The sequence below is a fragment of the Cheilinus undulatus genome, linkage group 13 (assembly GCF_018320785.1).
Source record: "Cheilinus undulatus linkage group 13, ASM1832078v1, whole genome shotgun sequence".
Lineage (NCBI taxonomy): Eukaryota > Metazoa > Chordata > Actinopteri > Labriformes > Labridae > Cheilinus > Cheilinus undulatus.
In genome coordinates this window covers 17,101,984-17,129,568 of record NC_054877.1, presented here as the reverse complement: position 1 = coordinate 17,129,568, position 27,585 = coordinate 17,101,984, and the positions used below count along the sequence as shown (strand labels likewise).

The following is a 27,585-nucleotide window of genomic DNA, read 5'->3' as shown; positions in this document are numbered from 1 at the left end:
CCTTTGATAAGGTGCTCATATCATAAAAGCTAAATATTTCTCTTTAGTCATTTAATCAACTTGTACAAAAAATTGCCTAGCCGAGCTGTCCTTGACATTCTGGCTTGTATCCTCTCAGATGTATAAAGGAGATTCTCTCTCACTCACTGTAAAGACCTGCTCTTGTTCACCTGTTGGCCCTCTGGGAATTTCGGGTTCAATCTCAGGTCTTTTCTTAAGTGCTTGGCTCGCATCATCTCCTGGAATTGTTCTCAAATGAGGTTTCTTTCTGCCAAATCATCACTGATGCTTTTTTGTGTGGGGGGGAGTGTGCAGGGAGCTTTTTCGAACAGGTTGCACTTGCGGTGAACTGTGTGCAGTTAAATGAAGACTTGAGATTCAACTGTGATGATGAGCATTGAACATTTGACATCTGTACTGGTAAAATGCTATGCTTCACTTTGTTTCTCCTCGCAGGTCACCTGGTCAACCTGCCACCATGTGTAAGACCTAACCATCACCACTCTGTAATAAGTTATTGACTGATCGCTTTTCATAGGTGGTGAAATAAACCGTTATACCAAAATGTGAGTGTGTGTTTAAAATGAATGATCTTACAAGAACATAATAGAAAAAAAAACATTTATTGGATTTTCAACAGTGGAAAAAATTGACTTACAACTTCTACATAGAAAAATCCTCCTCTCCAAGTTTTTTTTTGGTATGAAAAGGATGCAACCATGGATATCTGATTATTTAAGTAACAAATAATCTATTCTAAGCCTCACTGAGGCTGTCGGCAAACTGGGAGAAGCCTGCAGCATTTAGAGCTGTGACCAGGTTCTCCACAGTAGCTTGTGGTCCCTCTCTGTCTTGCCAGGCCACCAGTAGCAGTTTGGCCTGCATGTCTACATCTTCACTGTCTGTTTCAATCTCCCGCAGCTCTGAAGCCTTCATCTCCAAATGAGACGCCAGCGTCTTCCACTGAGCGCCTAGTTTGGCTGCTAAGTCATCCATCTGATTGTTTGTCACCAGCTTGCTCTGTATGCTCGGACCTTTAAGAAAGACAAAATAAAAATAGTCATGATCTACTAAAGAAGGAAATGAGCAGATAAGAAACAATGTGTTTATAAAAAGCAGAAAATAGGAGGGAGGGCTAGGAAGAGGATAAACCAGGAGTCTATTTGCATAGTAAAAAGAAAAACTCAAATTATTTCCTATTCACATTCAACTTTTCTTCATTATGGTGAGACAAACAATATATTTTGCAATAATATTTAAACACCATCATGATGGGGGAAATCATATATAAAAAGAATAAAAGCATAGAATAATGGCAGTTATTAAAATTTCAATACAGAAATCTTAAATAGCTTAAACTAGCAGCACAAATGCAGTCTGAATGATTAAACACAGTATGAGTAAATTCCCAAGAAACTCAATCAAAATAACAACCCAATATGACGATTACAGATGAGCACTGCTCAGCTCCACCTGTCTCCTCTGTTTGCTTTGTTTTGATTTCAGTGAAGAATTTCACATAACAAGAGAGAATCATGTAAATAGTGCACTGAACTGAAATATCTGATGTTTAGTAAAAACACCTTATGGAGCATAGTTTGTAACAAACGGTTTTAAGTTCAAAATAAGTCAACCTGGAAAGTTTCCCACTAATAGAAGATGATCCAGTGTACAATGCTAAAGAGATAGAGAAGCTCCGTTCCTTATCTCTAACAACATTCAAAGACCTCTTAGAGTTGATGTATATACTGGATTGTTTCACAGTTAGGAACCTTCCTAGCCAACAGGGACTATTCAAACAGACATAGGAGCCTATTCCATTCTAGTTTAAGCTCAGGCTAACAGTGCCATGTATTCTTACAAAAGCTTGACATTAAGAACCATTGTGCTAAAAACTGAATCAACCTGTGCAGAAGAGAGAATGATGAATATATGAAAAAGAAGTATCACATAATAAGGTAGTATCACGTGTCAAACTCACTGTCATTGCTGTCTTTGAGAAGATTGTCCCCGTTATCATCGTCATCCTCCTCTCCTGTCTTGATCTCCTCAGAGGGGATGTCCTTCTACACACATGGAACAAAAATCATCACATCAGCGTTTGTCACATCTTTTTAAGGCAAAATTGTATGCAATGTAATGATTATTAATCTCACCGGCAGTTCTTTGGCCAGTTTGCTGACCATGCTGTCCAGATAATCTGCAAGGCTCTTGAACTTTTGGTTAGTCGGTTGAAAGAAATGTGGACTTCTCCGGGAGAGCAGCCTCAGAGCTCGCCAGCCATAATTTGGGTTCTTCACAACTCTGTATTTATATTCACAAAAAAACAGGAGTCACACAATAAATAGATATGGAGAAATAACTGGGACTCAAGAACGTAATGACATTTGGTTCTTATAAACTGACACTCAGATTTTAAACTCACTTGTACTCTTCCTCCACCATGTTAACTGGATCGGCCTGTTCAATGGCCTCTGCAAAGAATTCGTCCAGTGACGGCATGAACTCCCTGAATCATGGACATCAGGAGTTAATAACATTTTCAAATGTGTATGAAAAGGTAAATACGATGTTGGGAGGGAGCTGCTGACTCACTGACCTGCTGTCTGACTTGCAGGCCTCCATGTTATCTTGGTTCAGGTTCCACAGTCGAGTCAACTCGTCGCTTAGAAAAAAAAAACACACAACAGCGTGATTAATGGAAGCAAGCTCTTCACCTCTACCTATATTGATTTTTGCTTTAAAGAACATTATGTTGAAGATTTTTAGTGAACAACGTCCTTGATTTAAAACAAAGGTAAGCAGTGGAGGTGGGCAGAGATGAGCCTTGGGTCTCTACTTGTCATCTTTTGTTACTGTTTTGATTGAGAACCCTCTGGTGTTTTATTTACAGGCTGTTTTTTGACCAGAGTCTACAAATTGTTTGGATGTTTACTACTGCAATTCTCAATCCTTGATTAAGTATTGTAAAAAAAAAAGTCTCTGTTCTACTTTTCTCATCTCCCCGTGGATTATATCACATACTTTCCCATGAAAATCTTGCGATCTGGCCCTTTTCCCAGGAAGTCTTCTGGAGCTTGTCTCTTCCTGGTGGGTCTTTTGGGTTTGTCATCTGCTGTCCTGTTGAAGAGGAAACAAGTGGGACCAGATTTTATTTCAGCATTCTTGGCACAGCTCTCTCACACACAATACGCCAAATTCTTTTATTGTAAAGAATTAATTGTCCAATGTACCTCTCTTTCACAAAGCTTGGACAGCCCTCATTTTTCCAGCCGTTCCAGTTCTCCTCTGTGTTCAGGATGTGCTGAAAATCAAGATAAGAGGCACATTTAATGTCACAGTCAGTTGAAGGACAACTCTTCTTACTGTCCTGAGAGGAAGAGAGTATGTACTGATTCCCAATACAGATATGGATGTATAGTTTTATTGATAGTGGGAAATACAATGAAATATCAAAACAAGTGAAGTAGATTTGATAAAAATGAACTGCGAAACTTGCAGCTTCCCATTTATAGATCTACTTTTTAATAACGATACAACCTCAAAACTAAAGAAGAACTTATATTACCAAAGAAACAAGAGGGAAATAGATATTTAGCAAGTCTATTGACAGAAAATTCAAACAAAAGAAAGCTTTAATTTATGAATAAACTTCAATCAAGTCTTCACAAAAATCAGAAAGCTGTAAGAAAAAAATCAAGACAGTCATATCATAAACCCAGTGTTCTGATACTTGTTGTGTACTGAGTGTGTTTTTACATTCCCAATTTAAGATTTAGTACAAGTCCGTCTTAATCATGTCTTACCTCAACCATGGTGGCAAAGTTGTCTCCATCAGGAGGAATCTCCCTCAGCAGCTACAAGAAATAATACAGATATCAGGATGTCTTATTTATTGGACTAACATTGTTTTTAAATATCTACTCTAAACCCATAATCCTCCACATCTTAATTGATTATTTTTTTAAGTATCACAGTAATTTTTTGTATGTTTCATCCAGAGGTGGAAAAAAGTACACAACTATTAAACTGAAATAAAAGTACAGTTACTGTGGTTTTAATTTATTTCAGTACAAGTAAAGGTGCTGTTGTATAACTCTACTCAAGAAAAATTATCTAACTTAAAGAGTACTTTAAGTACTGAGTAGCTAATAAGGAGTTGTACAGTAAAATATGATTTTTCCTAATTGGCCAGAACAAAAGAATAACTCTCCAACCAGGTTGTTCAGGTAGAGTCACACCTCTATAATAGAGTAAAATAGACAGCAAAATTGACAGTGTTAATTAAACTCATATATAGTTAAATCTAACAGTTTAAAATGTATATACTGGTCCACACTATATATAGTTACACTACAATTTTGAAAGTATTCGATTTTTTTCACTAAGACAGAACTGCAGTTGCTCTTGAAGACCAAGAACAAAGCAGAGAGTCAACCTCAAAAAAAGGAAATGCATACTGACAAAGAATCAGAATATGCACCGTGTCCTTTAGGAGCAACTAAAGTCACAGACAGGAACTTGATGGATAACTTCACTCAGGGCACAAATGTGTCTCACATCAAAAACAACAACAATCCACCAGAAACACGGGTCAAATACTAGCAGAGATCATGTACAGACTAGAAAAGGAGGTGTCAGCACTCAAAAATGTCCTTTTAGGTAGTTTTATTTAGGCAAGGCACTACATGGAAGAGCACCTTAAATACAGGGAGCATACCAAGCATCACAGGTACAACCTTCAAAGTAATACTTATTCAGCTTCCTGGTAGGGGCTCTACTGCACAGTAATACCTTGTCTTTGTACAAGGTATTACTGTGTGGTAGAGCACAAACAAAAACTCAACACAAATAAAACACATCTAAACACTCTGCCCAAGTGCATGATGGGGAAGTATGTCTAACACTGTCTAATAATTAACACTAAAGACAACTTGACTCAGAACTGAGTTAATATTAGTTTTCCTTTGGGAGTTAAAATCAACTCTGAAATGTTGACCCTAAGATATCAACACAACTAAATTGCAGTAATTTAAGTAAATATAATTAGTCAATTTTCACCCTTGGTTTCACATATGGTCTGTGTGACTCAGGACTAACCTGATAAACCAGCTTAGTTGTTTCTTCGATCCATGTAGCCTGGTCATCATTGAGAATACAACTAGAGCTGTAAAAAGAACAAAATCTAAACATATTAACCTTCCTAAAAACACACAGTTTTTTTCTGTTTGTGACAGTCACAGCAGAATCATGCTTCACCTTTTAAATTTGACCTGACCCTTCAGGTACTGAAAGAGGATAAGGTACTGAAGGAGAATGTGTCGTCTAAAGTTGCCATCACTGAGCTGCAAGTCCATCAGCTGGAGATGACAAAAAAACAAGAAAGGCGAGTAAGGTTGTATTTTACCTGTTGGTTTGGGGAGTGATTGCTCTTTTCTCTGAGGGTAAATTAGGCACCAAAGAACATACATTGTTTTTACACAGGACTAAAATGTTTATCAGTGAAGTAAACTACTTTTATCTTTCATTGTTTACCAAGTTGCCATCTACTTTCTTTACACAGAAAAGTAAAATATGAAGTGTCATGAGTTTTCTTACCTTCTCACTTGTTAAAAACTTAGCAAAGTAGACATGCTCTCCTCCAGATGCTCTCAACTCCTCCAGTTTTCTTTTAGATGCTTGCATGTCATCAAGCTTATAGCTTTTGAACACTGCCAAGGTCTCGTCTGAGTACTGTGCATGATAAAGAACAGCAACAACAGTGATTCATCATTTTATGCATCCATTTTGTTATGATTTGACAAATGAAGAGCAAGGCCACAACATTTCACTGTAGTGTTCAGGTGCACTACCTTCAGGAACGTCATCCAGGAGAATTTATCGTAACACTGCACAGGGTTTCTGAAGTAGTCCTGCAGAGTCCAGAACTTTCTGTACAAGTTATAGTCGATTGGAATGGTACTGAGACAAAAAGCAAAGTCAAGGTCAATAAAGTTGACAAAAACCATAAAATACTGTTCATAAAGCATCATGAAAAACTTCATTATGGGCATGTAGAGGATGCCTTACACTCACCATGGTGCTGGAGCATCATCCTCTCCCATTTCACCTTCCTCCACCTCCATACCATCCTCCTTTTCTTCTGTGTGCTGCAAACATAAAGCAATCAAATGAGAGCAAACTGAAGTGCTTAGATTACATTTTAAATCAATGAAGTTTTCATCTGCCTTTTACCTTCTGGCCGAGAGTGCTTTCTTGTTCATTTTTATTGAACACTGTTATATTATCCAGATTAAACTGGCTTTGTAGATTGAGACCTGATGAATACAAACATCAGAACATTAAGAACTGCAATCGAATGATAGCTGCCACAAATGTGAAGTTATTACTTCCTAAGACTTACCTGATTTTTCAGACAGAGGAAAGAGACGTGCCAGGAACAGTTGGATTCGTCCACAGAACACAGTGTTCTGAGATTTGGACAGCCTCCTTAAAAGATCTACACAGATTAAGAGATGTGTTACAAATAGTTGTGCCTTTTAACACAATAATCACGATCTTGATAAGAATAAAATACTATTCTTACCATTGCACATCCTCAACAAGTAGTTCTTCCCAGCAGTGTAAAAAGAGTTCTATAAAGCAAGAGTGCAGACACAGTGACCACAATATCTTTGTTTTGCTGAAGAGATAGATTAACTGCCTTTACAGGGAGGGTGTAACTTCTTTACCGACTTCCATGTGGAAACGTTCTCCTCAACAAATGTGAATATTTTGTCACACTGATCGAGGGGCAGGCAGTCCAGGACATCTCCGAGGAGAACAAAAGGGGTCGTAGCAGAACAAATGCCTACAAGGAGAGAGAAACAATATATGAAAGGCACATCCACACAGTGAATACAGATTTGATCAAAACTACAAAAATAAGAAGTCGGTGGTGGCTTAGAACTTTTGCACAGTGCTGTAAGTGGGCATTTTGATGACACAGACTCCATAAACACTGACCATCAATAACGGAAGGTCATACAGACACAATGCACAGAAGTATTAAAAGGTATATTTAATATTTTCTACCATCCACTCAGCACATAACATACCTTCTGTGACTGCATCAATACTCAGGTAGATGAGAGACAGGTAGTCATCACAGCTCGTCTTCTGCTCTATCTGTAATCACAGAGCACCAATGTCAGCCTTCACAGACAGCCTGGTTCAAATACTGAAGATAATCAATACAAAACAGACTTTGATTAACTTACAATCTGATCACCAAGAACACCCCTCAGCGCCTGATCAAGCGTAGTTTTCTTTTCCGTCTCACTGAAAAAAAACACAAAACAAGTAAAAGCCAAGCTTGGTGTTTTGGAAAACCTCCATGTGTAGCTATGATTTGTGCAGAGGTAGTGTCAACATTACTTACTTCCCAGAAATCTGGTTGAAAGCATTTACCAAAGGTTTGCCGGTTTTAGTGGCAAGTGCATGTCTGGCAGAAGTCTGAGTTAGGAAAAGTAAAAGAAAAACAGAGGATAACGTATGAGATACAGCGCAAAAGATAACGTTCTTGTTAGCATAGTTAGCATTTGCTACTTTGTATTAGACGCTAAGAGAGAAAGGAGGAACACAAATATCCCTGTTGTTAAAATACGATTAAAACTATGTGATGTGAAGTCTAACTTGATGTTTTTGTGGAAAGAAAAGGCATATATCTCACCGTAAATCTGTTTTTAGCGTCGACAAAATTAAACAGGGTCGGCGACATCTTTACTCGGTTGTAAACGGAAATTGCGTAAAACCTTTTCCGGTTTCTTAGCGCGTGGGAAGGTGCATCTATCGGTACATTATCGTTGCGGTTATGAAAATAAGACAGCATTGTAAAAAAGTAGTTATTTTTCATTTTGATCGACTTTCCTGCAAGATCGCCTAAAGTTTTGAGAGACACTCACAAATCACACCAAAGTTTGAAGTTTTAAATCTTTTTTGGAGGGGAAAGAATCGAAGTTTGTAGGTGCTAGATTGCATTCAGTCCTAACATTTGGACGCAGCCAGACTTCATTTAGCAAGTTGGCCCTCTTTGCCTTGTAGTTTTATTAAGAGGAGCAATATGTTGCAATTAGGAAATGTACTACTGCTACTACTAATTATATTGTTGTTGTTATTGTTAGTATTAATATTCATATTAATAAGGCAACCCAAGGGATAAAGGAAAGAGCTTTCTGGGGCATAGCCACTCAGGTGGCCCATGTGTAGGTCAGCAAAATCATACTCCATTGTAAAGTTAATCTATGATGACCATATTTTATATTACCTGGAAAAGTAACACCTATCAAAGCAATGAAAAATGAATTTTATGCATTTGTGCAGTAGAACGATATAGCTTAAATGACAATGTTTGATGCTCACTTCTCTGGTGTCAACTGTGAAATTTAAAAAGGCATGTATCTGTTTTCTGGTCCTTTCTGTGGTAATGTAGAACCATGTCAGATGCAAAAGATGACGGAGTCAGGACAGGACCAGGATAAATAAAAAGCTTATTCTAAGTTATCTGAAAAAAATTACAATTTTTTTTTATATCCAGGTGATTGAACACTACCTTAGACAGGCCTACTTATATAAAAAAAGTTTCATATTTACAAAGTTTGTTCACCTACATGCTACTAGCCTGAATATTACACTCTTGCTCTTTAAAAGTGGCAAAATGGCTGGATAACATAGTGAAAAGGGAAGCAATATTACCTTACAAAAATGGGTCAAAAGTGGCAAAATTGAGCAAAACAGTGGTTAAAACAGGGCTAAAAAGTGGCATAAATAAATTATTTCAATATCAGAACCCAATAATAGGATGACTCACTTTTCAGCTCCAAAATGGAGAGGGACCCAACTGCAGTCAAGATGGCCAACATGCGCGTCGTGATATATCCAATCCATGCCGGAAGTCCCAAGCGGAAGTTTCTTCTTTTTGTTAGACTCAGCTGCCACTGCCTAAGCCTAACCTTTGGTACTGGATCTTAAATATATCACCTTCCCCATTGCCTTACCCTGAACCTAACCATGTGGGTTTTAATGCCTAAGCCTAACCTTAGACGTACGGACTTCCGGTTGAGACTTCCGGTAAGGATTGGATGTATGTCGGCCATCTTGCCCGCATCAAGGTACTCCTGCCAAAATGAGGGAACTGTTAGCCAGGATGCTAGCACCAATGCCGCTGATCCAACATTGATTGACTGCATTGATATGATTGCTAAATCACAACTGGGGAGGCCCATTCACTGGGTTTTTCAGGGGCCTTACTATCATGGACAGGCTTGATTCTAATTATAATAATATCAAACAGTTCAGGGCAGTTATCAGTTTGTTGCATGGTAAAACTATCAAGATTAAAGAGCTTTCTGTATGGGGTCATTGAAAGCAACCTATGAAACTTATAGATATACTGTGCGACCTTTGATTTGTTCTTTTTTTGTCAGTACCATTATGGAAAGTTGCAGTGCAGACCACAAGGTGACAGTGTTGCACACTCTTTTTGACTCCACGGTGCTGACAGATCTTAGGAGGTATGTGGACATGCATGAAATGTCAGGGTTTCTGTGAGCATTTGTGTATGTGCATGAGTGTGGAAGTCCTGTACCCCAAGCATGATATCCCTTTCCTTATGATAACCTCTGCAACACTCTATGTAACATGTTCATGCCACCAGTTAATAACTGCTGACTTCTCATTTCTTTCTATTCATGTGGGTTGTTTTTGGTTCTGTTTTTAATATTTAAGTTAAAAATATGACATAACTTAACTCAAAGTTTGTTGATCAGATAGAATTATGTTGTTTGTGTCGTTAGTGGTTATGGTTCCTGGTATGGACTAAGGTCAAATATGGCATTAAGTGTTGGTGAGGCAGCTTTACAGAGGTCACAACAGTTACGTCAGTGTGTTTTGCCATGCATTTGTGTGTCGTGTACATGCAATTTGAATTTCAGTCACTGAGCTGCAGGGCTTAAATTCTTTGATAAGACTGACTGTTGAACAATGTCACACAGAACATTAGAACCAATGGGGCATTACTCGGAGATTTTAATCATTAAAGGCCCAATCTGTCATTCTTTCAAAAGACATGAACTCAAAATGTATTTAAGTACAAAGTTTTGCTTTTTGGTTCTTGATTTAGTAGAGGACAGTTTTTATCAGATACAGAATCATCAGGAAACTTCAACAACATCAGAAAAATATTTGGCTGTTTTCCCTCCCAATCTGTCCTTTAAAAGACCTGTTAATGAATTTTAGAGCCAGTCCTTTGCTTTGAATCAGTTTACATAAGTATTAAATGCACACAACCTTAAACTTTGGCATAACCAATGAGAACACTGTGACCTGTTTCGATCTGTGGCGGCTTCACCGGTCAGGACCTCTGGTTGGGTCCTGGCACTGGTCCCATTCACCTGCATTCTTTCACAAGTTTTTACAGCCCTGCAGTTACGAGGCAGTTAACTGATCGTAAAGACGTTTTGCTGATGATCATAGAAAAACAATAAAGTTGTGAAAATGTAGGCCAGTGGTGTCACAGAGAGAGAGCTGAGGTACGACTTTCATGATATCAGTGTGGTCACAGCGGTCACAAATAGGAGAAGTAAGAACTGTTTTACTTTGCAGTTTTGATTGGCACATTGTTTCTCACATGTAGAGTTTTTCCTCACACTTTAACAGATATCTAACGGTCCCAGCCCCCTCCCAAGTTACCCAAAACCCCCCACTGCCTCCCCGTCCAACCCAACGTTATTGAACCTTTGCCAAAAACTGATGAAAAGCAGAAAGGGAGTGAGCATGGTGCGTAGGTTGTAGATAAGGGCCCTGCATCAGTCAGTATGTGGAGACACAGTGTAGAAAGCTTGGGGGTGGGGGCTTCAGGTTAAGGTTAAGGGCAAACAGTCCTCAGGTTGGAGATGGTACTCCACAAGTCTGTTAGGTTCAAATGTAGTTATCTGCCTTTGAATGCAGATGTTTTTAGTTTTTGACCAATAATAATCTGTCCTTAAATAAACCAAACCCCAAATTATTTGTCAACCTATTGGTTATTTCCAAAATTTTCTTAAGTAGCTTTAAGAAAATGACAGATTAAAAAAGTCGGAAATAGAAGCTCATAGTGCATTCAGATTTTTTTTTCTGTTGTGGATCAATACAAGCACAATACCCATTTACACTAAAAAGGTAACATATTGCTGTCAACATTTTAAATGCTTTTATTATGACCTGAATTACAAGTGTAGCTGAATAAGTGGCCTGGTATTTTTGTGTAAGGACTCTTTTTCTTAATTTTTGAATACAGTGCCTATAAAAAGGAAGTCAAGCCAGTATTAAATCGATGCATCTTTGGCTGCAATCACAGCAGAGTCCATGTAGATAAGTCTCAGTCAGACTTACATGTCTGGACTCTGCAATTTTACTACATTCTTTTTTGCAAAGCTGCTCAAGCAGTCAGGTTGAACAGGGATTGGGTGTGAACAGCCCTTCTTCAGTTCAACCACAAATTCTCTATTGGATTGAGGTCTGGGCTTTTATTCAGCCACTCCAGAACATTCACCTTGTCTTTAAACCATTTCTGTGTAGCTTTATGCTACACTGTGTGCTGTGTGCTCCCGGGAATTGTCCTGCTTGAAAATAAATATTCTCCGAAGTCGTAGCTCCCTTGCAGACTGAATAAGATCGCCCTCCAGGATTTTCCTATATTTTGCTGCAATAATTTTTCCCTCTACCTTTACAAGCCTCAAAGGGCCGGCTACTGAGAAGCATCCCCACAGCATGATGCTGCCACCACTGTGATTCACAGTTGGGACGGTGTGTTTGTGATGTGCAGTGATTGGTTTCCACCAAACATAGTGTGTTGTCTGATGCCCAAAAAAGTTCAGAGGCACGCACAATCCAAGGGGTTAAGAACTGGGTGCGGAAACAAGAAAAATCTCTGGCAAAACAGAAAAAATAAGTTTGCACACCAGAAGCTGCTCTGAAGCCTATTTAATAAAGATTATCATCACATATGGGAAGTTTCGGGTCATTTTTAAATATTACTTGTGATGTACATCTACATTTCGTATATATTTTTCTTGGTATTGTTACAACCCTGGCTCAGGGGAAGCAACACTGGAGCAGAAACCGATCAAGGTTGTTAATTGCAAAGCTTAGGTTTAACAATGAAGATTAGGATGGTAACTGAAGAGCATGGCTGGTCTTGCTGCAGGCTGATAGAGAGGGTGAGGAGAAGGTCTGGCTTAAGTAGACTCCCCACAGGTGCAGATGTTCAGAGCCTGATTGTGTAGGCTGAGCGGTGCCATCCATTGAGTCAGCATATGGAGGCCATGAAGTGCCACAGAGTGCCATGAAGAAAAAATATTAGTATGGCACATAAGACATGCATACATAACAGTATGTACTATCCTAACATTGGCAGAATGGTGCCCAAAAACATTTTCTGAGGACATCCTGATCTAGCCAGATACATATGTGCCATATTCCTTCCATTTCTTGATGATGGATTTAGCTGAACTCCGGGGGATGTTCAGTGCCTTGGAACTTTTTTGTATCCATCCCCTGGCTTATACTTTTCAATACTCTTTTCTCTGAGCTGCTTGGAGTGTTCTTTTGTCTTCATGGTGTAATAATGGCCAGGAATACTGATTAACCAGTGACTGGACCTTCCAGACACAGGTTCACTTACTCACAGGAGACACATTCACTGCAGTCAGGTGACCCCCATTTCACTAATTGGGAGACTACAAGCACCAATTGGCTGGATGAACTGATTAGATTATGGAGGTCAAAGGTCAGGGTCACTGGGCCTCATGTTCATCCCTTGTTTATAAGATTCCTACAGATCACACTACCTCAGGAACCACCCCAGCCCTCCCGATCACGGAACCTTCACTGTCCAGTAAATTGCCAGGCAGTAGATCTACTCTAAATTGTGTTTTCATGGACATTTTCACATGCAACTCTAAAATTCTCCAGGAAATTTTCCAGAGAATTTCAGGCCAACTGTCCCAGAAATCTTCCTGAGTTGATTGTTCACATATCTAGGCAAGGCATGTTTAAAGACATGTAGAAAAATAATATGGAAGTGGCAGACCAAGTCAGAGGCCCTGCCATAAAATGTTTACATTTTTTGCCTTTGCATCAGTTCAACATGTTATTTGACATAATCACAGTATCAACAAAAGAGAGTAGAAATGTGTACTGGTGATCACATAACGTAATGATGCTGTTTCAACCCTCCCACTTGCTTGTGATGAGTTTTTCTAAGTATTACCTGCTTTGTTTGTTTTCACACTCACCCCAACTTTACAATGAAAATTTACCAAGGAGCTGGCAAGAAAATTCAAGGTAAATTGGGATTAAAATGTCTGTCTTTATGCAGCTTTTATCATAATTATCTGTGTGGCCAGTTCGGGGAAAATCTCTTGTCTAAGCTGGTCTGGAGAAGAACAAAAGCATATTTTCTACCGTGAAAAGCCTTCAATTTCAATTCCTGGTCTGATAAAACTGCAGCTATTGGCTGTTTGCAATCACGTGATCTCGAACATCCACTAGGGTTCAGTAAGTGGGGGACAGCCATAAGGAAAGAATGAGAATGGAGGTAAGTTAGTACTTCACAGCTCTAAATGGGTCTCCACGCTGCAATTATCATCAGAAAATTACATACATTAAATACAATCATTACACTTTACCAAAAAGAGGTTTTAACCATAGTTTAACAGATTTACCTGATGTGGAGGTGATTGATATCACAAATTACTCAGTCCTTCAGACTTCCTAGCGTCTAGCATCGTCTAGCCAGATGAGGGGAGATGTGAGTCTTGAGGAGTCTTGTACTGAGTTGAGAGGCTAGCTGAGCCCGTTTAACAAAAAAGTTCTTTTTTTTGTCAGAAACATGCTTTGAATTGAAATTCACTATCAAATTAATAAACCTTGTGGTTGAAGCGACTGAGAGATAATGTGCTGTTAATGTACCAACCTGTGCTACGAAATGGCTCTTCTATGTTAGCAATGGTAGCTAGCTCCAATTTGAGTATTTCTTTTCCTCCATCCTTTGTTATTATTTAATCTACAATTTAAAAAGCCAAACGGTGACCAAATGAAGCCATGCAACCAGCTCTACTGAGCCAAGCCAAGTGGTCTGGATCTCTAAAAAGGTATGGATTTCCCATCACAATGAGAGAGGCTAGAGGTCAGTGAGGCAGACATCTGCTGAGGAAAGATGGGTAAGATCAGGCAAAACTGTACTGAACGAAACCAGACCACCACATTACATAAGTGTTGTGTGACACGGCTTGTTCAGGCTTTAGACCGAGGCTTTTTTACATTTCTGTCTGCTGCCATATTACCATGATTATTACCTCTGCCAATGAGGTTATGTGATCGGGTGTTTGTTAGTTTGTTCGTTTGTTAGCAACATAACTCAAAAAGTTATGGACAGAATTTGATGTAATTTTTTGAGGAAATGTCAGAAATGGCATAAGGAAGAACTGATTAGATTTTGGGAGTGATTCGGATCACCATCTGGATCCAGGAATTTTTTAAAGGATTCTTTACTATTGGGAGATAGGGCTAATGGCGGAAGTCTGCGCTGTTACCACTTTACACCAGGAGATGGCGGACATGAGTAACTTCAATCCCAGCAGCAGTTTTTGGGTGTGTTTCTATTCAAAGTTTTGGCGTTTATAGAGTTTGAAAGATGCACACCCAGTCGAGGAGACGAATCGGAGCGTAACAGAGAGAAAGACAGTGAATTGTAGCAAGAATACTCACAATGCTGGGAGGAATAGAGGAATATTCACCCTCTGCCATGACTTCCAGTCGTCCATTGAGACCATGGGTGAGACTGTCAGTGCATCTGTTGGCATCAGCTGACAACGCTTCCACTATGACAGTCCGCCTGTAGCGAAGCCAATGCTTTACGTCACTGTGTTTACACCCAACCGGGGAGGGAGATAGAGCAAATGCTGTGGTGGGGGGCATATGGGGATGGATCCAGGAAGTTTTTAAAGGATGCTTCACTATTGGGAGATAGGGCTAATGGCAGAGGTCTGCGCTCTTCAAGTGCTTTTCTAGTTTGATAAAACATGGTGCTGTTTGGACCCCAGATAGAAACAGGGCAGAGCAAAGAGACTGAAGAAAATTTGACCTATAATGCATTAGAAAAATAACATTTCCAGGAAAGTATCACAGAAGATTTCTGGGAAGAATCAAAGATTAAATTCAAACACTTCTCTCGAAAAATTCCCCAAAATGAACATTGCTGAAATATTTCTGAAGAAGATTGCTGAAAGCTGAAAACTAAAAAAATTTAGATAAATCCTTCACCTTTTTGGGAAAACTCATGTCAAATAATTCAGGTAAAAAAAACCCTACACAGCTCCGTCATCAAAAACTTAAATGATGGAGCATAAGCACCTAAAAGAGTTGGACAAATGACAACCCTCTGACAACAGCTACGCGATCCACTTTTGGATCCTGACCCACCAGTTGAGAACCACTGCACTTAACCACGTGCCGGTTGGGAGAAGAGATGAAACACCTACTTCCAGTGTAGGTCTTTGCTCGTCTTTTGTTAAAGAAATGTTGTCCAGTGTGATTAAATTACTGCTATGGCTATATCCAAGCAAGTAACCATTGTTCACCAGGTAGCAGTTCAACTAAACCCCATCTGTAGCACCACTTTGTTCTCCTCAAATGCTGCTGATTGGTTGGGACTTCCTCAGACTGGGCAGAAAATGTTTCAGATGGAGCTTTGTAAGATGGCTCTGCCTGATGATAGACATGGAATCTGGCCAATCCAAATTTTGGTTCAGTCCTTCTTATGTATAACTATAATAAGGGAACAAAACAGTTTCTGTACAGTAACTGTTGTGAATGTGTGCTATGTGTGTTGGATGTCTATTGTTGAGTTGATATTTTACTGTTAACTTGAAATATTTCATCACATTCAGACTAGGCATTCATTCCCAGTTGTTTATTTTGTCTAGATAAATATAATTAGAGAGGCACTGAACAGTCTCTCATGCCAAATCAGGGAATAATCGAGCTCTGCGAGAGCGCCAAATGATTTGATGAAGGACAGTTTGAGACAAAATGACTGAGGGGCAACAAAAAGAGCATTGTCCATGTTGTTGCAGAAAAACTTCAAAACAAGAGGCCAAACACAATGCCCTGACCTCGGAGGTTATGCACACAAAGGAAAGAGATTTTAGATTGGCCGCCCGTCACATGACCGGCCTCTGAAATTCCACCATAAAAAAGGCATGTGAAGAAGTGTCATGTCATATAAGGGAGATAAAGCCATCAGGAGCGCTGTGCTCCATTGATGGATTAAAAACAAAGTGGGTTTATGAGGCTGCAGACTGACAGAGCTGTGGCTACATACACTAGAATGGACATTTCTCCTTAAAGGATGAGATATAGATTTTTTTAGATGCATCCAGTGCATTTAAAGGATTAAATGTTATTTTATGCATGCTTTGCAGAACCTTATGGCCTCTTTTATTTGCATGTCCACGTGCTGCATTACACTTTGTGTTTTATATCAGAGTAATATTCCATCTCCTGCAGATCTGTGTTCCATTAACTGGAGCATAGACGTGGCAGTAAAACTAAACGTACACCTTAACTCACTCACAGGACGTTGTAAAATTATAAATTGGGACAGAGGCATTTCGTTAATGATCATCTCACACAGAGGAGAATAATGGGACTGCTCCACAAGGGGATGTGCATCCAACCACAGTGCTTATCCTGCCCTCTGATTGGTCCTTCCACTTACAAAAACTCGCATCTACTTTAAAACGACCTTGGCTGCTCTGCTCTGCTCTGCCCTCAGACTCTGGTGTGCTGAAACTTTGTCGGGCTGCAAGAGTTTGAAGTCACTTGGTTATTCAATGATTAGCCCAGGGTGTGTATGTATGGGGGAAGGGGGGTTGGTGATCATTGAATACTCATAAGCCATAAAAAGGGATGTGAGAGGAGCCCATGTGCGTACATGGAGAGGGAAATTCTTGTGGCAAAGCCAAACAGGAAATATCTGTGATGGCCACATCTTGTCTAATTGTGCTTTTTCTGACTAAATGCTTTTATGTGCAATTACCTGATTCACATCCTTTTGTTGTTTCTCCACACAGAGACTGTTGGGACTGTTGCCAAACACCCTGAATAGAAGATTATTGTATTCTATGTGATTTATTATAAAGACACTCATGTCAAGGTCATGCAGACCTATATATGCATTGTCTTATTTTGGTTAAAACACAATGTATAGAAGGATATAATGACCTTACTTTGAACTTTGAATATCTGAAAATGTTTGAAAAGGTCTTTAATAATCACTGGTACAAAAACAGACAAAAATTTACAAAAACATGACCCCATTGAAAGCATGTCTTTCAAATAATAGCACAAATAAGCCATTAAGGACAAAAAAGCTGAAAAAGTTGCATGTTTTTCATTGTTTCGGCCACTGACTGGGCCCTGGGCTGCTGTTGCCTCCTTCGGTTACTTCAGTTTCATTGGTGTCGTCCTCTGGACCGTGAAGCAGGACGTTCCTGCGAGATCTCAGGTTGACTGTTCGTGGATACAGGATAAAATCGTAGAGAAGAGCTGCTGCAACGCCACCACACATGGGCCCCAGCCAGTACACCTGGTAGAAAAGCAGAGATCAGCTTCTTTGGCTGAATAAAAGACAGTGAAAGGGATTTAAGAGTGTTAAGTTGACGTTGATATTACCCAGTGGTTCTTCATGACACTGCGAATCACGGCAGGTCCAAAGGAGCGAGCAGGGTTGATACCACATCCAGTGAAACTGATCTGTAAAGAAGTCATTATTTTTTTAACTACAATAATATTGTTCTATATTTCTCTCTTAAATATACTGATTCCTGGACACTTTTATCAATTTTATTTTACTCACTGTAACATGTTTTAGAAGGGTTTTAAATAGTTTTCTTCTTACAGTGTTTCATGCTCCATCCGTTTTTATGTGTACTATCTTTTAGGCTACAAAACAAATCTACCTCCAGCTACAAATAGACTTGAAGCTTAGCTTCTTATTGCAATAGCATTTAGTAATAAATCTATTTATACCAGATTTTTAGTAATATGAATTTTTGACATGCTTGTACACATTAATGTGTCAGGTTAGGGCTACTCATTTGTACCTTTTTTTTTGTACCAAAACAGTAGAGCTCAGACACGCCCTTATGCGGACATCTACTGTGAGACGCCGTCTGTCAGAACAGAAGTGCCCCCATGCACTGGTGCAACGTACTTGCAGTTTAACTTTTATTTTTTATTCAATTTTATTCATAAAGTCTGGTAGTTACATTCATGGAATAATCAAATTGCAAAATTTACAGACTAAGAAACATTTCATGAATAAAACAGAGGAAAAGGTTAGCAGTTTAATCCAGGATTAAATTATGTGTTGATACATTTTAGAGGTAGAAACTTGAGCGGTGGAATGCTTTACTTTCGTTACCTTTAGCTTTATCTAACACAGCTTCACAAGCTACGTAGTTAACAATACTACATAAGCCAATGAAGCTCTACTAGCATTAGTAATCCTAATGAAGTAATTCTTTAGTAGTCAGCAAATGTACCTAAAGCTGACATTGCTGTGCAAGGTATAGAAACCATAGCTACGTAGCATAGATAATGTTAGCTTCATAGCTCTGTAAGTATAGCTATGGTGGGTGTCATGAGCATTAGATATAAAGCTACATAGCTATGCTGTCTATGTAGGTATGTTATCTACCGGCAACCACTTCACCACTTTCCCAACCTTTTGTGTCACTTTTAACCAGCTGCTTGTGCACCTATTTTCCATTTAACCCAATTTTTGATGCTTGTCATCCACTTTTGCCACTTGTTGCCTTCTTTTCCTGTATTTCCTACAATTTTTTGCATTTTTTTTACCCATTTTTGGCGCTACTCACCCTGCTTTGCCCCTGCATTTTTGCCACATTTTCCACCTTAAACCGTTTTTGCCCATTTCTTCCACTTCTCTTTGCAACTTTATCTAATTTCCCATTTTTTGCCTATTTTTACCATTCCCCCCAATCTTAACCCATTTTTTCCACTTTTCATCAATTTTGTTGTCTCTTTTCAAAGTTCGATTCTTTTCCAGTAAATTTGACTCAGTTTCTTCTACTTTTTAAAAAAAAATTTTTTGCATCCTGATGTTTATTCTCATCAGTCTATTTACTTTCCAGAATGGTTTAATTAAGTGTGCCCATCCACATTAATCCCATTGGCAATAAAAAGCTAATTCTGTTTAAAGAAAATTGATTGCCATTTTGAAAAGAGCTATATTGTACACAGCATAATAAAATTAATTGTTAGTTTCTTTGAGAAAAGTGGTTATTATTCAGGCAAAAAAAAAAAAAAAAATTAAATATGGTTTTCACAGCATAACTTTACAATGAACAATGATTTTGCTGACCTCCATGGGCCCCCAATATGGTGGAGCTCCAGAAACCTCTCCTCTTTATACCCCCTTTTTGGGTGGCCTTGATGTAGTGTCCATCAGTATTAACTAATCCCATTCATAAGCATCCATAAACTTGCACACACGACTAATGCAGCAGTGAGAGCAGTTTAAGGTTAAAAGTCTTGCAAGGCATTGACATGACCAGAGGAGCTGGGATCGAACCCCTGGCCTATGGTTGAGCCTAAAAACTATATAGAAATAAGAATACAGCCTATAATGTAATATAATATAATATAATATAGTGTTTTTAAACTCAAAACGAACCAATACATCAGTGGTTCTCAACATGGGGAACAAGCTCCCTTGGGGGTCGTGAGACACTGAGAGGGGGACACCAGATGCCTTAGAAAAACTAGGTCTATTTTCAAAATTATTTCAAACTGTGTATTTTACCATTTTTTTAAATTAAAAATAGTCATAAAATTAGTTAAATGTCAAATAAAACCATGGTCATTTGGTGAGATTTATGCTGAAATCAAAGTCATGTTCAAAAAGTCCATAAAAAGTAAGTTTGCACACAGGCCTGCCCACAGTGTTGGTTGGGCCTCTGACAGACCCAGAGAATGGGCCCTCCATGGTTGTAATTTATTGATAATATCATTGCATGAGTGTTAAATCAATAGTTTTGGAGTTAGCGTCCTGGCTTACAGTTACCTCATCATGGAGCTGAAAAGTGTCTGAGACTGTAATTGGGTTCTAGAGTTTAAAGTATTTGTGCCACTTTTTATTCCCTTTTCCCGCCCAATTTTTCCATTAAATTTTTTGCCACTTTTCACCAATTTTGTGTAATATGTGTGCATTTTAGCCACTTTTGTCCCAATTTTGCCACTTCACAACAATTCTGCCACTTCTTAATCCTATTTCGCCACCTTTCTGCCCATTTCTTTTACTTTTAAGTGATTTTGGTCTCCTTTAAGAACTTTGTCCATTTTTGCCATTTCTACACCAATTCTTGCAAACGTTTTGCCTATTGTTGCCTCAGTCTATCCATAAGTGCCCCTTTTTACCCCTTTAACACCTATTCTTGCCAATCTTAACTAAATTTCACTATGTGTTATGCCCATTTTTGCCAGGTTAAACCCGTTTTACCACTTTTTAATTCCGTTTCACCACCTTTCCCTCCCATTTCTGCCACTGATTAATCCATTTCATCACTTCTTTGCCAATTTATGCCCCTTCTAAGCCAATGTTGCCACTGTTTACCCTTTTCACCACTTTTGTGCCTATTTTGGCATTTCCCCCTGTTTTTGCCACTTCTATCTTGTTTTGACCAGCTCTGGTACTTTTAAAATTCCATTTTACCACAGCTTAAGAGTGTTGCTTTGATCAGAGTGTTATTATTCAGGTAAAAATATTTAACATGGATATCACAGCTTAACTTGACAATGGACATTGATTTTGTTGACTTCCAGATGGCCCAGTTTGGCTGGGCCCTAGAAATCTCTCCCCTTTCTCTCCATAATGGATGGCCTTGTCTGCACATGACTGTTCTTGAATGTGCATGGCTGTGTTCAAATGCCTTTAGGTGCAGTGGGGGTCCACTGCCACTTTTTTGGGGTGATTGTGGGACGAGAAGTTTGAGAACCCCTGCAATAAATAATAGAATGATAGAAAAATGGGTTTTTGCTGTGGTCTCCTGAATATGTTCATGCAAAAGCCATTCGTTTTGGGTAGTCTGATCTTTTTTTCCTTGTAATTTATACACAAGGAGTGAATTTTGACCATTGGTCTAATTTGAAATGCATATTTTCTGTATTTAATATATATATTTAATTGATTTTAAGAACCTTTGACTTGGATGAAATAGCTCTTGCAAGGAAACAAAGGTACAGCAGATTTTTTTATAACATTACAACTCACTAGAAAGACACCACTTACATTGAACAGTGTTTAGCCGTTGTTACAGTTGCCTAGCTGCACCCTCTTTCTGGCATTGCAAAACTATGCAACAAGGCATGGTTGAAAAGTCTAAAATTATGGCTCATTCTTGCATAAAGGAAGAATAGTCTTTAAAAGAGCCATACTAGCACTGAATCAAATGTATTTCTGGAGATAACACAATAATTGCCACAAAAATATAAAGCAGAAAAGCTTCACAGTCCTAAAGGTCAAACAAACCCCAAAAAATCCCCTGTGAATTGCTGTTTACTACAGACCATTGTGTACTGAACAATTTCCTTCAACAGTTACTTTAATGAAACCCCTTTCTGTCTCTCTCTACTCATCTCCTCTCAGGTTGTGCCCATTTCCATTGAAAGAAATTTATTTGTGTCCTGAAGTCATTTAAGTTTGTCTTGTCAAAATTTCTGTTATTTTCTATCACAGGTCAGCAGAATCATAGGAATGTGATCCACTTACAGCGGCAAAGTGCCCGAGTCCTACTGAAAGGCCAATAGCCAGCGGCGCAGAGCCTGTGACATCCCTGCGTCTCTTATCAGTCACCGCTATCACACACAGGACTAGCTGAAAGGTGGCGAGGAACTCGATCGTGAAGCCTTGTCCGACAGACACATCACTGGCAAGCTAAATAATAAAAAAAGAGATATTAGAGCAAATTCAGGTGATTATTTTCCATGAAGTTTAACGAAATGGATCATCTCTTACCATGTTGACACCAAGAGATCCACTTCTCTTAAATCCATTCACAATCGCACTGGCTGTGACTGCTCCGAGCATCTGAGCCAGGATGTAACAAACACATCTTAGCGCACTGATCTGACAGCTGACCAGCAGGCCCAAAGTCACCGCAGGGTTCAAGTGTGCCCCGCTGACGTGCCCCAGACTCTGAGCTAAGGTGGCAATGGCCAGAGCAAAGGCCAGCGACACCTTCAGCTCCTGAGCGATATCGCTCACATGCGCCCCAACAATGGCAGACAAACCAATGAAAATGAAAAGCAGCATGCCCACAAACTCTGCAGCCACTGCCCTCCAAAACACCGAGCTTTTTATTTCTGTCATATCTGCCTCTGATGAGTCTGCGGTGTTAACATGCTGCAGTATTTATAGTGAAGAAGTGCAGAGGGGAGGAGATAAGGCTTGAAACAGGAAAAAGATGTGCTGCACAAATTTTCATTTCACACATTTGGGCGTAAAAGAGAAGATGAGAGTCCTGAAATTGAAAAGGTTTTTTAATCAGTACAAAAAAGCAGAATAGAGAGGTAATTTGCACTCAGACTGGCTCTTTTTCACCAGTCTTTAACCTCCTCAAGAAGTGGCTCACGAATTTCATTTTCCAGTGTGGGGCCCCAGCAGAAAAGGGCTCTTGTTCGCTCGCTGAAAGGCTCATCTCTGGGTGCAAGCAGAAAATCATACAGAAGAGCTGCCACTACTCCTCCACTCAGCGGACCGACCCAGTACACCTACAGGACAAAATTACAGGACCGAAACATGCTTAGGACTAACTTTGTAGTCAAAAACTCATCAAGCACTGCATTAAATCCTCACCCAGTGATCCTCAAAGGAGTTCTGTATGACTGCAGGCCCAAATGATCGCGCCGGGTTGATTCCACATCCTGTGTAGCTGATCTGCAAAAAGCATATCAGAGGAAAACAACGCTGAGCTTTTTTGGCTGTGCATCAGCAGATTACATTAACGTCTGATTTGCAGCCACTTCATCCTATGCCAATCCATTGTATCAGGCGCCACTGAAATGGAGAAACCATCTTCCAAATTAAGAGGGCCGGAAATGCTGTTGGCTTATACTCACTCCAGCAAGGTGTCCCAGCCCTACAGACAGTCCGATTGCCAAAGGTGCAAATCCATTGACATCACGCCTTTTGTCGGTGACGGCAAGAACACAGAGGACGAGCTGGAGGGTGAGCAGGAATTCTACACCAAAACCCTGACCTGGACTGATTCCATTTAGCTGCACACAAAAGGAGAGGCACTTTAGCTAACTTTCTGATCCTGTGGTTTCTTGCAGATAAACTTCGCCTGCTGAGCAATACTTAATTTCTGTGCAATCTGTAGTCCTATTTTTCACTTTAATGCATGTTACTGTGGATGTCTGGACATTGTGAACTGTAATGCTGAACCCATCCTAATTGTATGGTTAAGAACATTACAGGCTATTTCCTATTCTATTCTTAAGGACAATAAAGATTTACTTTAAACTGAACATGCTGGGGAATGCCAGATCGCTGACTTAGCTGTCAAAGATGTGCTGAAAAATAAGTACCAAACTTGCCCAAAGAAGTCGTGTTAATAAGTTTTTTGCCTAACTATAGGATTAAAGTATACTGAAAATCTAAATTTATGGAAGCCCTAAGCAGATATACATCTATACATTTCAATTTATTCCACTTTCTCATGATTAAGAGTGCCTTCTGGTCCTTTCTTTGACATTTTGCATTTTTGAAATTAGGGAAAAAAGTGTAAAATTAAATACTTCTGTGCATGTCCTCTTAGGACTTCCATATTTCTTTGCCTGAATTAGTGTTAGATATTAAAAAAAACTAAAATAATACTTGACATGCTGCTAGAAATGTTAGATGGGGCTTTAGTATCAACTTGCATTACTGTAGTAAAAAAACCTATAGAAATCAAACTTAAAATGCTGCTGAAACAAACTACCCTGAATTTAATTACATTATTGGCTTAAACAGAGCACAAAAAAACCCACACTTAAAATGAGTAATAAGTTAATTAATTGAGAACTGATAACAAAGACACAAACTATGACTATATAAATGAGTTCAGATCTTGACTGATATTTTTCATTAAACAGAGTTTAATAAAACATATGATTGCATTTCCTCTTTGGGCTCTGTATTTATTTGCCAGTTTTTTTTCACATTTGAAAAAAAATCTAAAAGGACACCAAACTTTTGGTCTAGATTCAGCAAATCCAACCAACCAAAGCTAGCAAAATCCAGATTATCTGATGCATCTAAAGATCATTTTGCCAGATTTTCCAAAAGGCACATGGTTGCAGACACCATAAACGTATATGCACTCAGACATCTGTAATCTACGGCCCCACCGAACACATTCAAGTGACGATGCACAAGTGGCGATCCGACAGAGCTGTAGCCTACTATCTTTTTTGGAATTAAGGTTTCATTGCATCTGAAGCTCAGTTGGTAGAGCAGGGGGCCATAAGCTGGGGCTGTTCTACTCAACTCACCAGTGGAGGGATCGTTTCCTGGTCTTGGCCCATGTTTGGTATGTCTTCCCCCACTCTCTTTTTCCCATGTTTCCTTTCTCTCTTCAGCTTTCTTATCAAATAAAGGCAAAAATGCAGATTTTTTTTTTTAAAGGGCCACTACCTTTTGGCCTTGCAAACTTCCAAGCTCCCAAACTGCTTTGTGTGTAGCTTACATCTGCCTGAGGCACAATCATGAATACGTTGGCACTTTTACAATATGATGAAATGTTAGTTTACTGTACAATACCTTCACATGATGGAGTTCAGTCTTTATTGAAAAGAAACCTACATTTTAAAAAGATAGAAGGCAACAAAGGTGGGCGTAGCATGACAGATCCAGTGAGTGTGCGTGCGTATATGGATGTCTGCAGCCAGCCTCTATAGATTTTCCTGTGTCCTTGGAATTAACTGCCTCTGTTTTCTCCTCCTTTTTAACAGCAATAACCGATGGAAATTTTCACTCAATTTTGAATTCACGTAACTTGCATTTTATGTCAGCATTATTCTCTCAAAAAAATAAATTATTTCACTTTAAATGCCTCTTTCTTGATTGAAATACGCTGCTTTTAACACATTAGCTAGATAGCAGATGCCAATGTAAGCTCGGCGCTAGCATGCTAACAGTCAAATCACGCTAAATAAATAATAATAAACATTTTGAGAGCCTGAGTGCACAAAGTGGATTCACACAGAGATACTGTGTACTACTGGCACACTCAAAAACATCCAAGAATTGAGTGTGGAACAGTGAACACCCTCAGTGAGACGTAGGATTTATGCTGCGTTCCATTTACCTCGGAGGTCGGAAGTCGGAGCTGGGAATGATGTCACTTTCATCTGCAAAAGCGGATTTTCCAGTTGTTTGCATTTCATTTGTCAAACCACGACGAGTTGGAATAAATGTCTCCATAGTCTTTTATTTTGATTGGATGTAGAGCAACTCTATAATGTACAAACCGGCTCCAGAGTTCGGTTAAAAGAAAAGGAGGTAATTTTTTTATTATGAAAATGGAATTGAAAACTGTCAGAAGCTTTATATTTTGAATTTACTTATATTGTTTGGTAAACATTATATCCATAAGTTTAAATGGACTCAAAAGTTACAAAAGATATGACAATTAAAATTTCAAATAGAAGATTATATTAGCTCGCTACACGAAAAGCAATGAAAACTCTAGACATTTGTGAATCCCTAAATAGGTTTATTTAATTTCTAGGTACCCCATGTACTGTATATATGTATTTAGTGTATTAATTCATATATCCACTGGCGAATCATTCAAATAATGTTTTTAAGTATGCATGTATGTGCTCCACATATATCAATACAAAAAAAGGTTGGAAAAATGACGGATGCTGTTCCTGGGTTAGCTTGTCATTGTTTTTATCATCATTGATCAGTTACTAGCCTATAAGCCTTTAAAACAACATACTGCGCAGTACTTCATGTATGAAGACTGTTGCTGCACACGACATTCAACCACATGGTAGTGCTGTGTCTGAAAAACAGCGAAAGGTTCTGAAAACATGTCAACTACACTTACCCACACGGGGTGCTCTGAGAAAGAACGAGTTCACGAGTTGTAAATACAACTTGGAGAGACGTTCTATTTGCCACGTCCGGTCAGAAGTCATAAAAACAAGTTGGAATACGAGTTATGATGACAAATAGAGCGCAGCATTAGTACTGTTGGCATACTAGCCCACTTGCTGATGTTAGTATCCTCTAGCTAGCCAGCATGTTATTACCAATGGCAGCAGATTTTAATCAAGAATAAAACTTAAAGGCCACATAAGTTCACTTTCTTCAGTTCAGTGATGTTAGCATAAAATACAAGTCACATGAACCTGAGTGAAAATAGCCACCAAATTTTGAATTTAACCACCCAATGTCTATTTATAGCTTGCTATTAAAAAAAAGCATGATTTGAAACAAGGCTGATGAAAAACACCCTGATGAAAGCACCTCTGCCTTTGTGCCATTAAACTACATACAAGGTGTGATAATCATAATACTGTTTAGCTGTTTAAATTAAACAGCTAAACTGTAAAGGTCTTTGCAGTCAGAACCCAAACCTGGGACTGACAGTTTGTTTCCTACAAAGAAACTTGCCAGCTAATTCATCAAATGTCACTCAGCCTGAGCAAAACATGTTTTTCATTAATTAAAACAATACTTGGGAAAACTGGACTCCATCTTACCTTGTTAACACCGAGTGACTCTATGGTTTTGGGCCTGATACCGTACACAATACCACTGCCAGCCAGTGCTCCCAACATCTGAGCCATGACATAGAAAAGAGCTCTGAAGACGCTCATCTGGCAGTTGACCAGCATGCCCAGGGTGATGGCAGGATTCAGGTGGGCGCCGCTGATGTGACCTAAACACTGAGCTAGTGTGGCAACAGCTAAACCAAACGCTAATGCTACCTTTATCTCCTGGTCAGGGTAGGTGTTATTAATGCCTCCAACTGCGGCTGAGAGACCGATGAAGACAAAGACGGTCATTCCAAGGAGCTCGGCCACGACGGCCCTCCAGAAGGCCCACATTCTGATCTCTGACATGACTATCAGGACGATACCAGACTCATGCTACAGAGATGATTTTCTTGGCACCATTTACACCGCGACTGCTGCTCAGGAAGGGATCTAGTTCAACCAGCAGCCCAGTTGAAAACACCAGTGATGTTGGGTGGCTTTAAATAATCAGGCCTGATTGCCAGCAGCTGAGAGACCAACATAAACCCTGGGCATATCTGCTGCTCTGTCAGTGCTTTTCCAGTTTAACAGGAGGCGGTGCTGCTGGTTAACAACTCATTTAACACCACAGCAAGCTGTTGAGCAAGAGGAGGTGATAAAGGCAGTATCTTTTCCGAGTCTTACATGACAAAGGATTTGAAAAAATCCAAGTTAAAAATAGGT

The 27,585-nt window shown here is 39.2% G+C and overlaps 2 protein-coding genes across 3 annotated transcripts; both read right to left on the bottom strand.

The window, feature by feature from the left end:
* Nucleotides 1-604: 604 nt before the first annotated feature.
* On the bottom strand, nucleotides 605-7,799 carry thoc1 (THO complex 1). The gene is made up of 21 exons (XM_041803673.1): nucleotides 7,712-7,799; nucleotides 7,421-7,494; nucleotides 7,260-7,320; nucleotides 7,098-7,167; nucleotides 6,732-6,850; nucleotides 6,587-6,635; nucleotides 6,404-6,499; nucleotides 6,235-6,317; nucleotides 6,076-6,149; nucleotides 5,853-5,961; nucleotides 5,599-5,733; nucleotides 5,260-5,360; nucleotides 5,101-5,167; nucleotides 3,807-3,857; nucleotides 3,234-3,304; nucleotides 3,025-3,120; nucleotides 2,600-2,665; nucleotides 2,426-2,509; nucleotides 2,157-2,304; nucleotides 1,982-2,066; nucleotides 605-1,034 (listed from the first exon to the last, which is right to left on the bottom strand). The coding sequence occupies exons 1-21, from the start codon at nucleotides 7,757-7,759 to the stop codon at nucleotides 757-759; spliced, it is 1,965 nt and encodes a 654-aa protein (XP_041659607.1). The 5' UTR covers nucleotides 7,760-7,799; the 3' UTR covers nucleotides 605-756.
* A 9,533-nt stretch (nucleotides 7,800-17,332) lies between these two features.
* Nucleotides 17,333-27,375, bottom strand: LOC121520168 (aquaporin-1-like). Of its 2 annotated transcripts, none has more exons than XM_041803513.1 (8): nucleotides 26,866-27,375; nucleotides 23,224-23,382; nucleotides 22,961-23,041; nucleotides 22,717-22,875; nucleotides 22,121-22,507; nucleotides 21,875-22,039; nucleotides 17,755-17,835; nucleotides 17,333-17,668 (listed from the first exon to the last, which is right to left on the bottom strand). In XM_041803513.1, the coding sequence occupies exons 1-8, from the start codon at nucleotides 27,226-27,228 to the stop codon at nucleotides 17,474-17,476; spliced, it is 1,590 nt and encodes a 529-aa protein (XP_041659447.1). In that variant the 5' UTR covers nucleotides 27,229-27,375; the 3' UTR covers nucleotides 17,333-17,473. The 2 variants fall into 2 exon arrangements, with proteins under 2 accessions (XP_041659447.1, XP_041659448.1); XM_041803514.1 differs by having other exon boundaries at nucleotides 22,121-22,192; nucleotides 26,866-27,369.
* Between the last annotated feature and the right edge of the window lie 210 nt (nucleotides 27,376-27,585).

Bases quoted from the DNA above. Each gene is read 5' to 3' on its own strand.
- thoc1 (XM_041803673.1), bottom strand. From the start codon at position 7,759: ATGTCGCCGACCCTGTTTAATTTTGTCGACGCTAAAAACAGATTTACG. The intron at 6,851-7,097 runs GTATGTTATGTG...CTCTCCTTGTAG, and splicing joins TATTGATGCAGTCACAGAAG to GCATTTGTTCTGCTACGACC. The intron at 6,150-6,234 runs GTAAAAGGCAGA...TTATGTTTGCAG, and splicing joins AAAGCACTCTCGGCCAGAAG to CACACAGAAGAAAAGGAGGA.
- LOC121520168 (XM_041803513.1), bottom strand. From the start codon at position 27,228: ATGTCAGAGATCAGAATGTGGGCCTTCTGGAGGGCCGTCGTGGCCGAG. The intron at 22,040-22,120 runs GTAAGAGATGAT...TTTATTATTTAG, and splicing joins GATCTCTTGGTGTCAACATG to CTTGCCAGTGATGTGTCTGT. The intron at 17,669-17,754 runs GTAATATCAACG...CTTTTCTACCAG, and splicing joins GTGTCATGAAGAACCACTGG to GTGTACTGGCTGGGGCCCAT.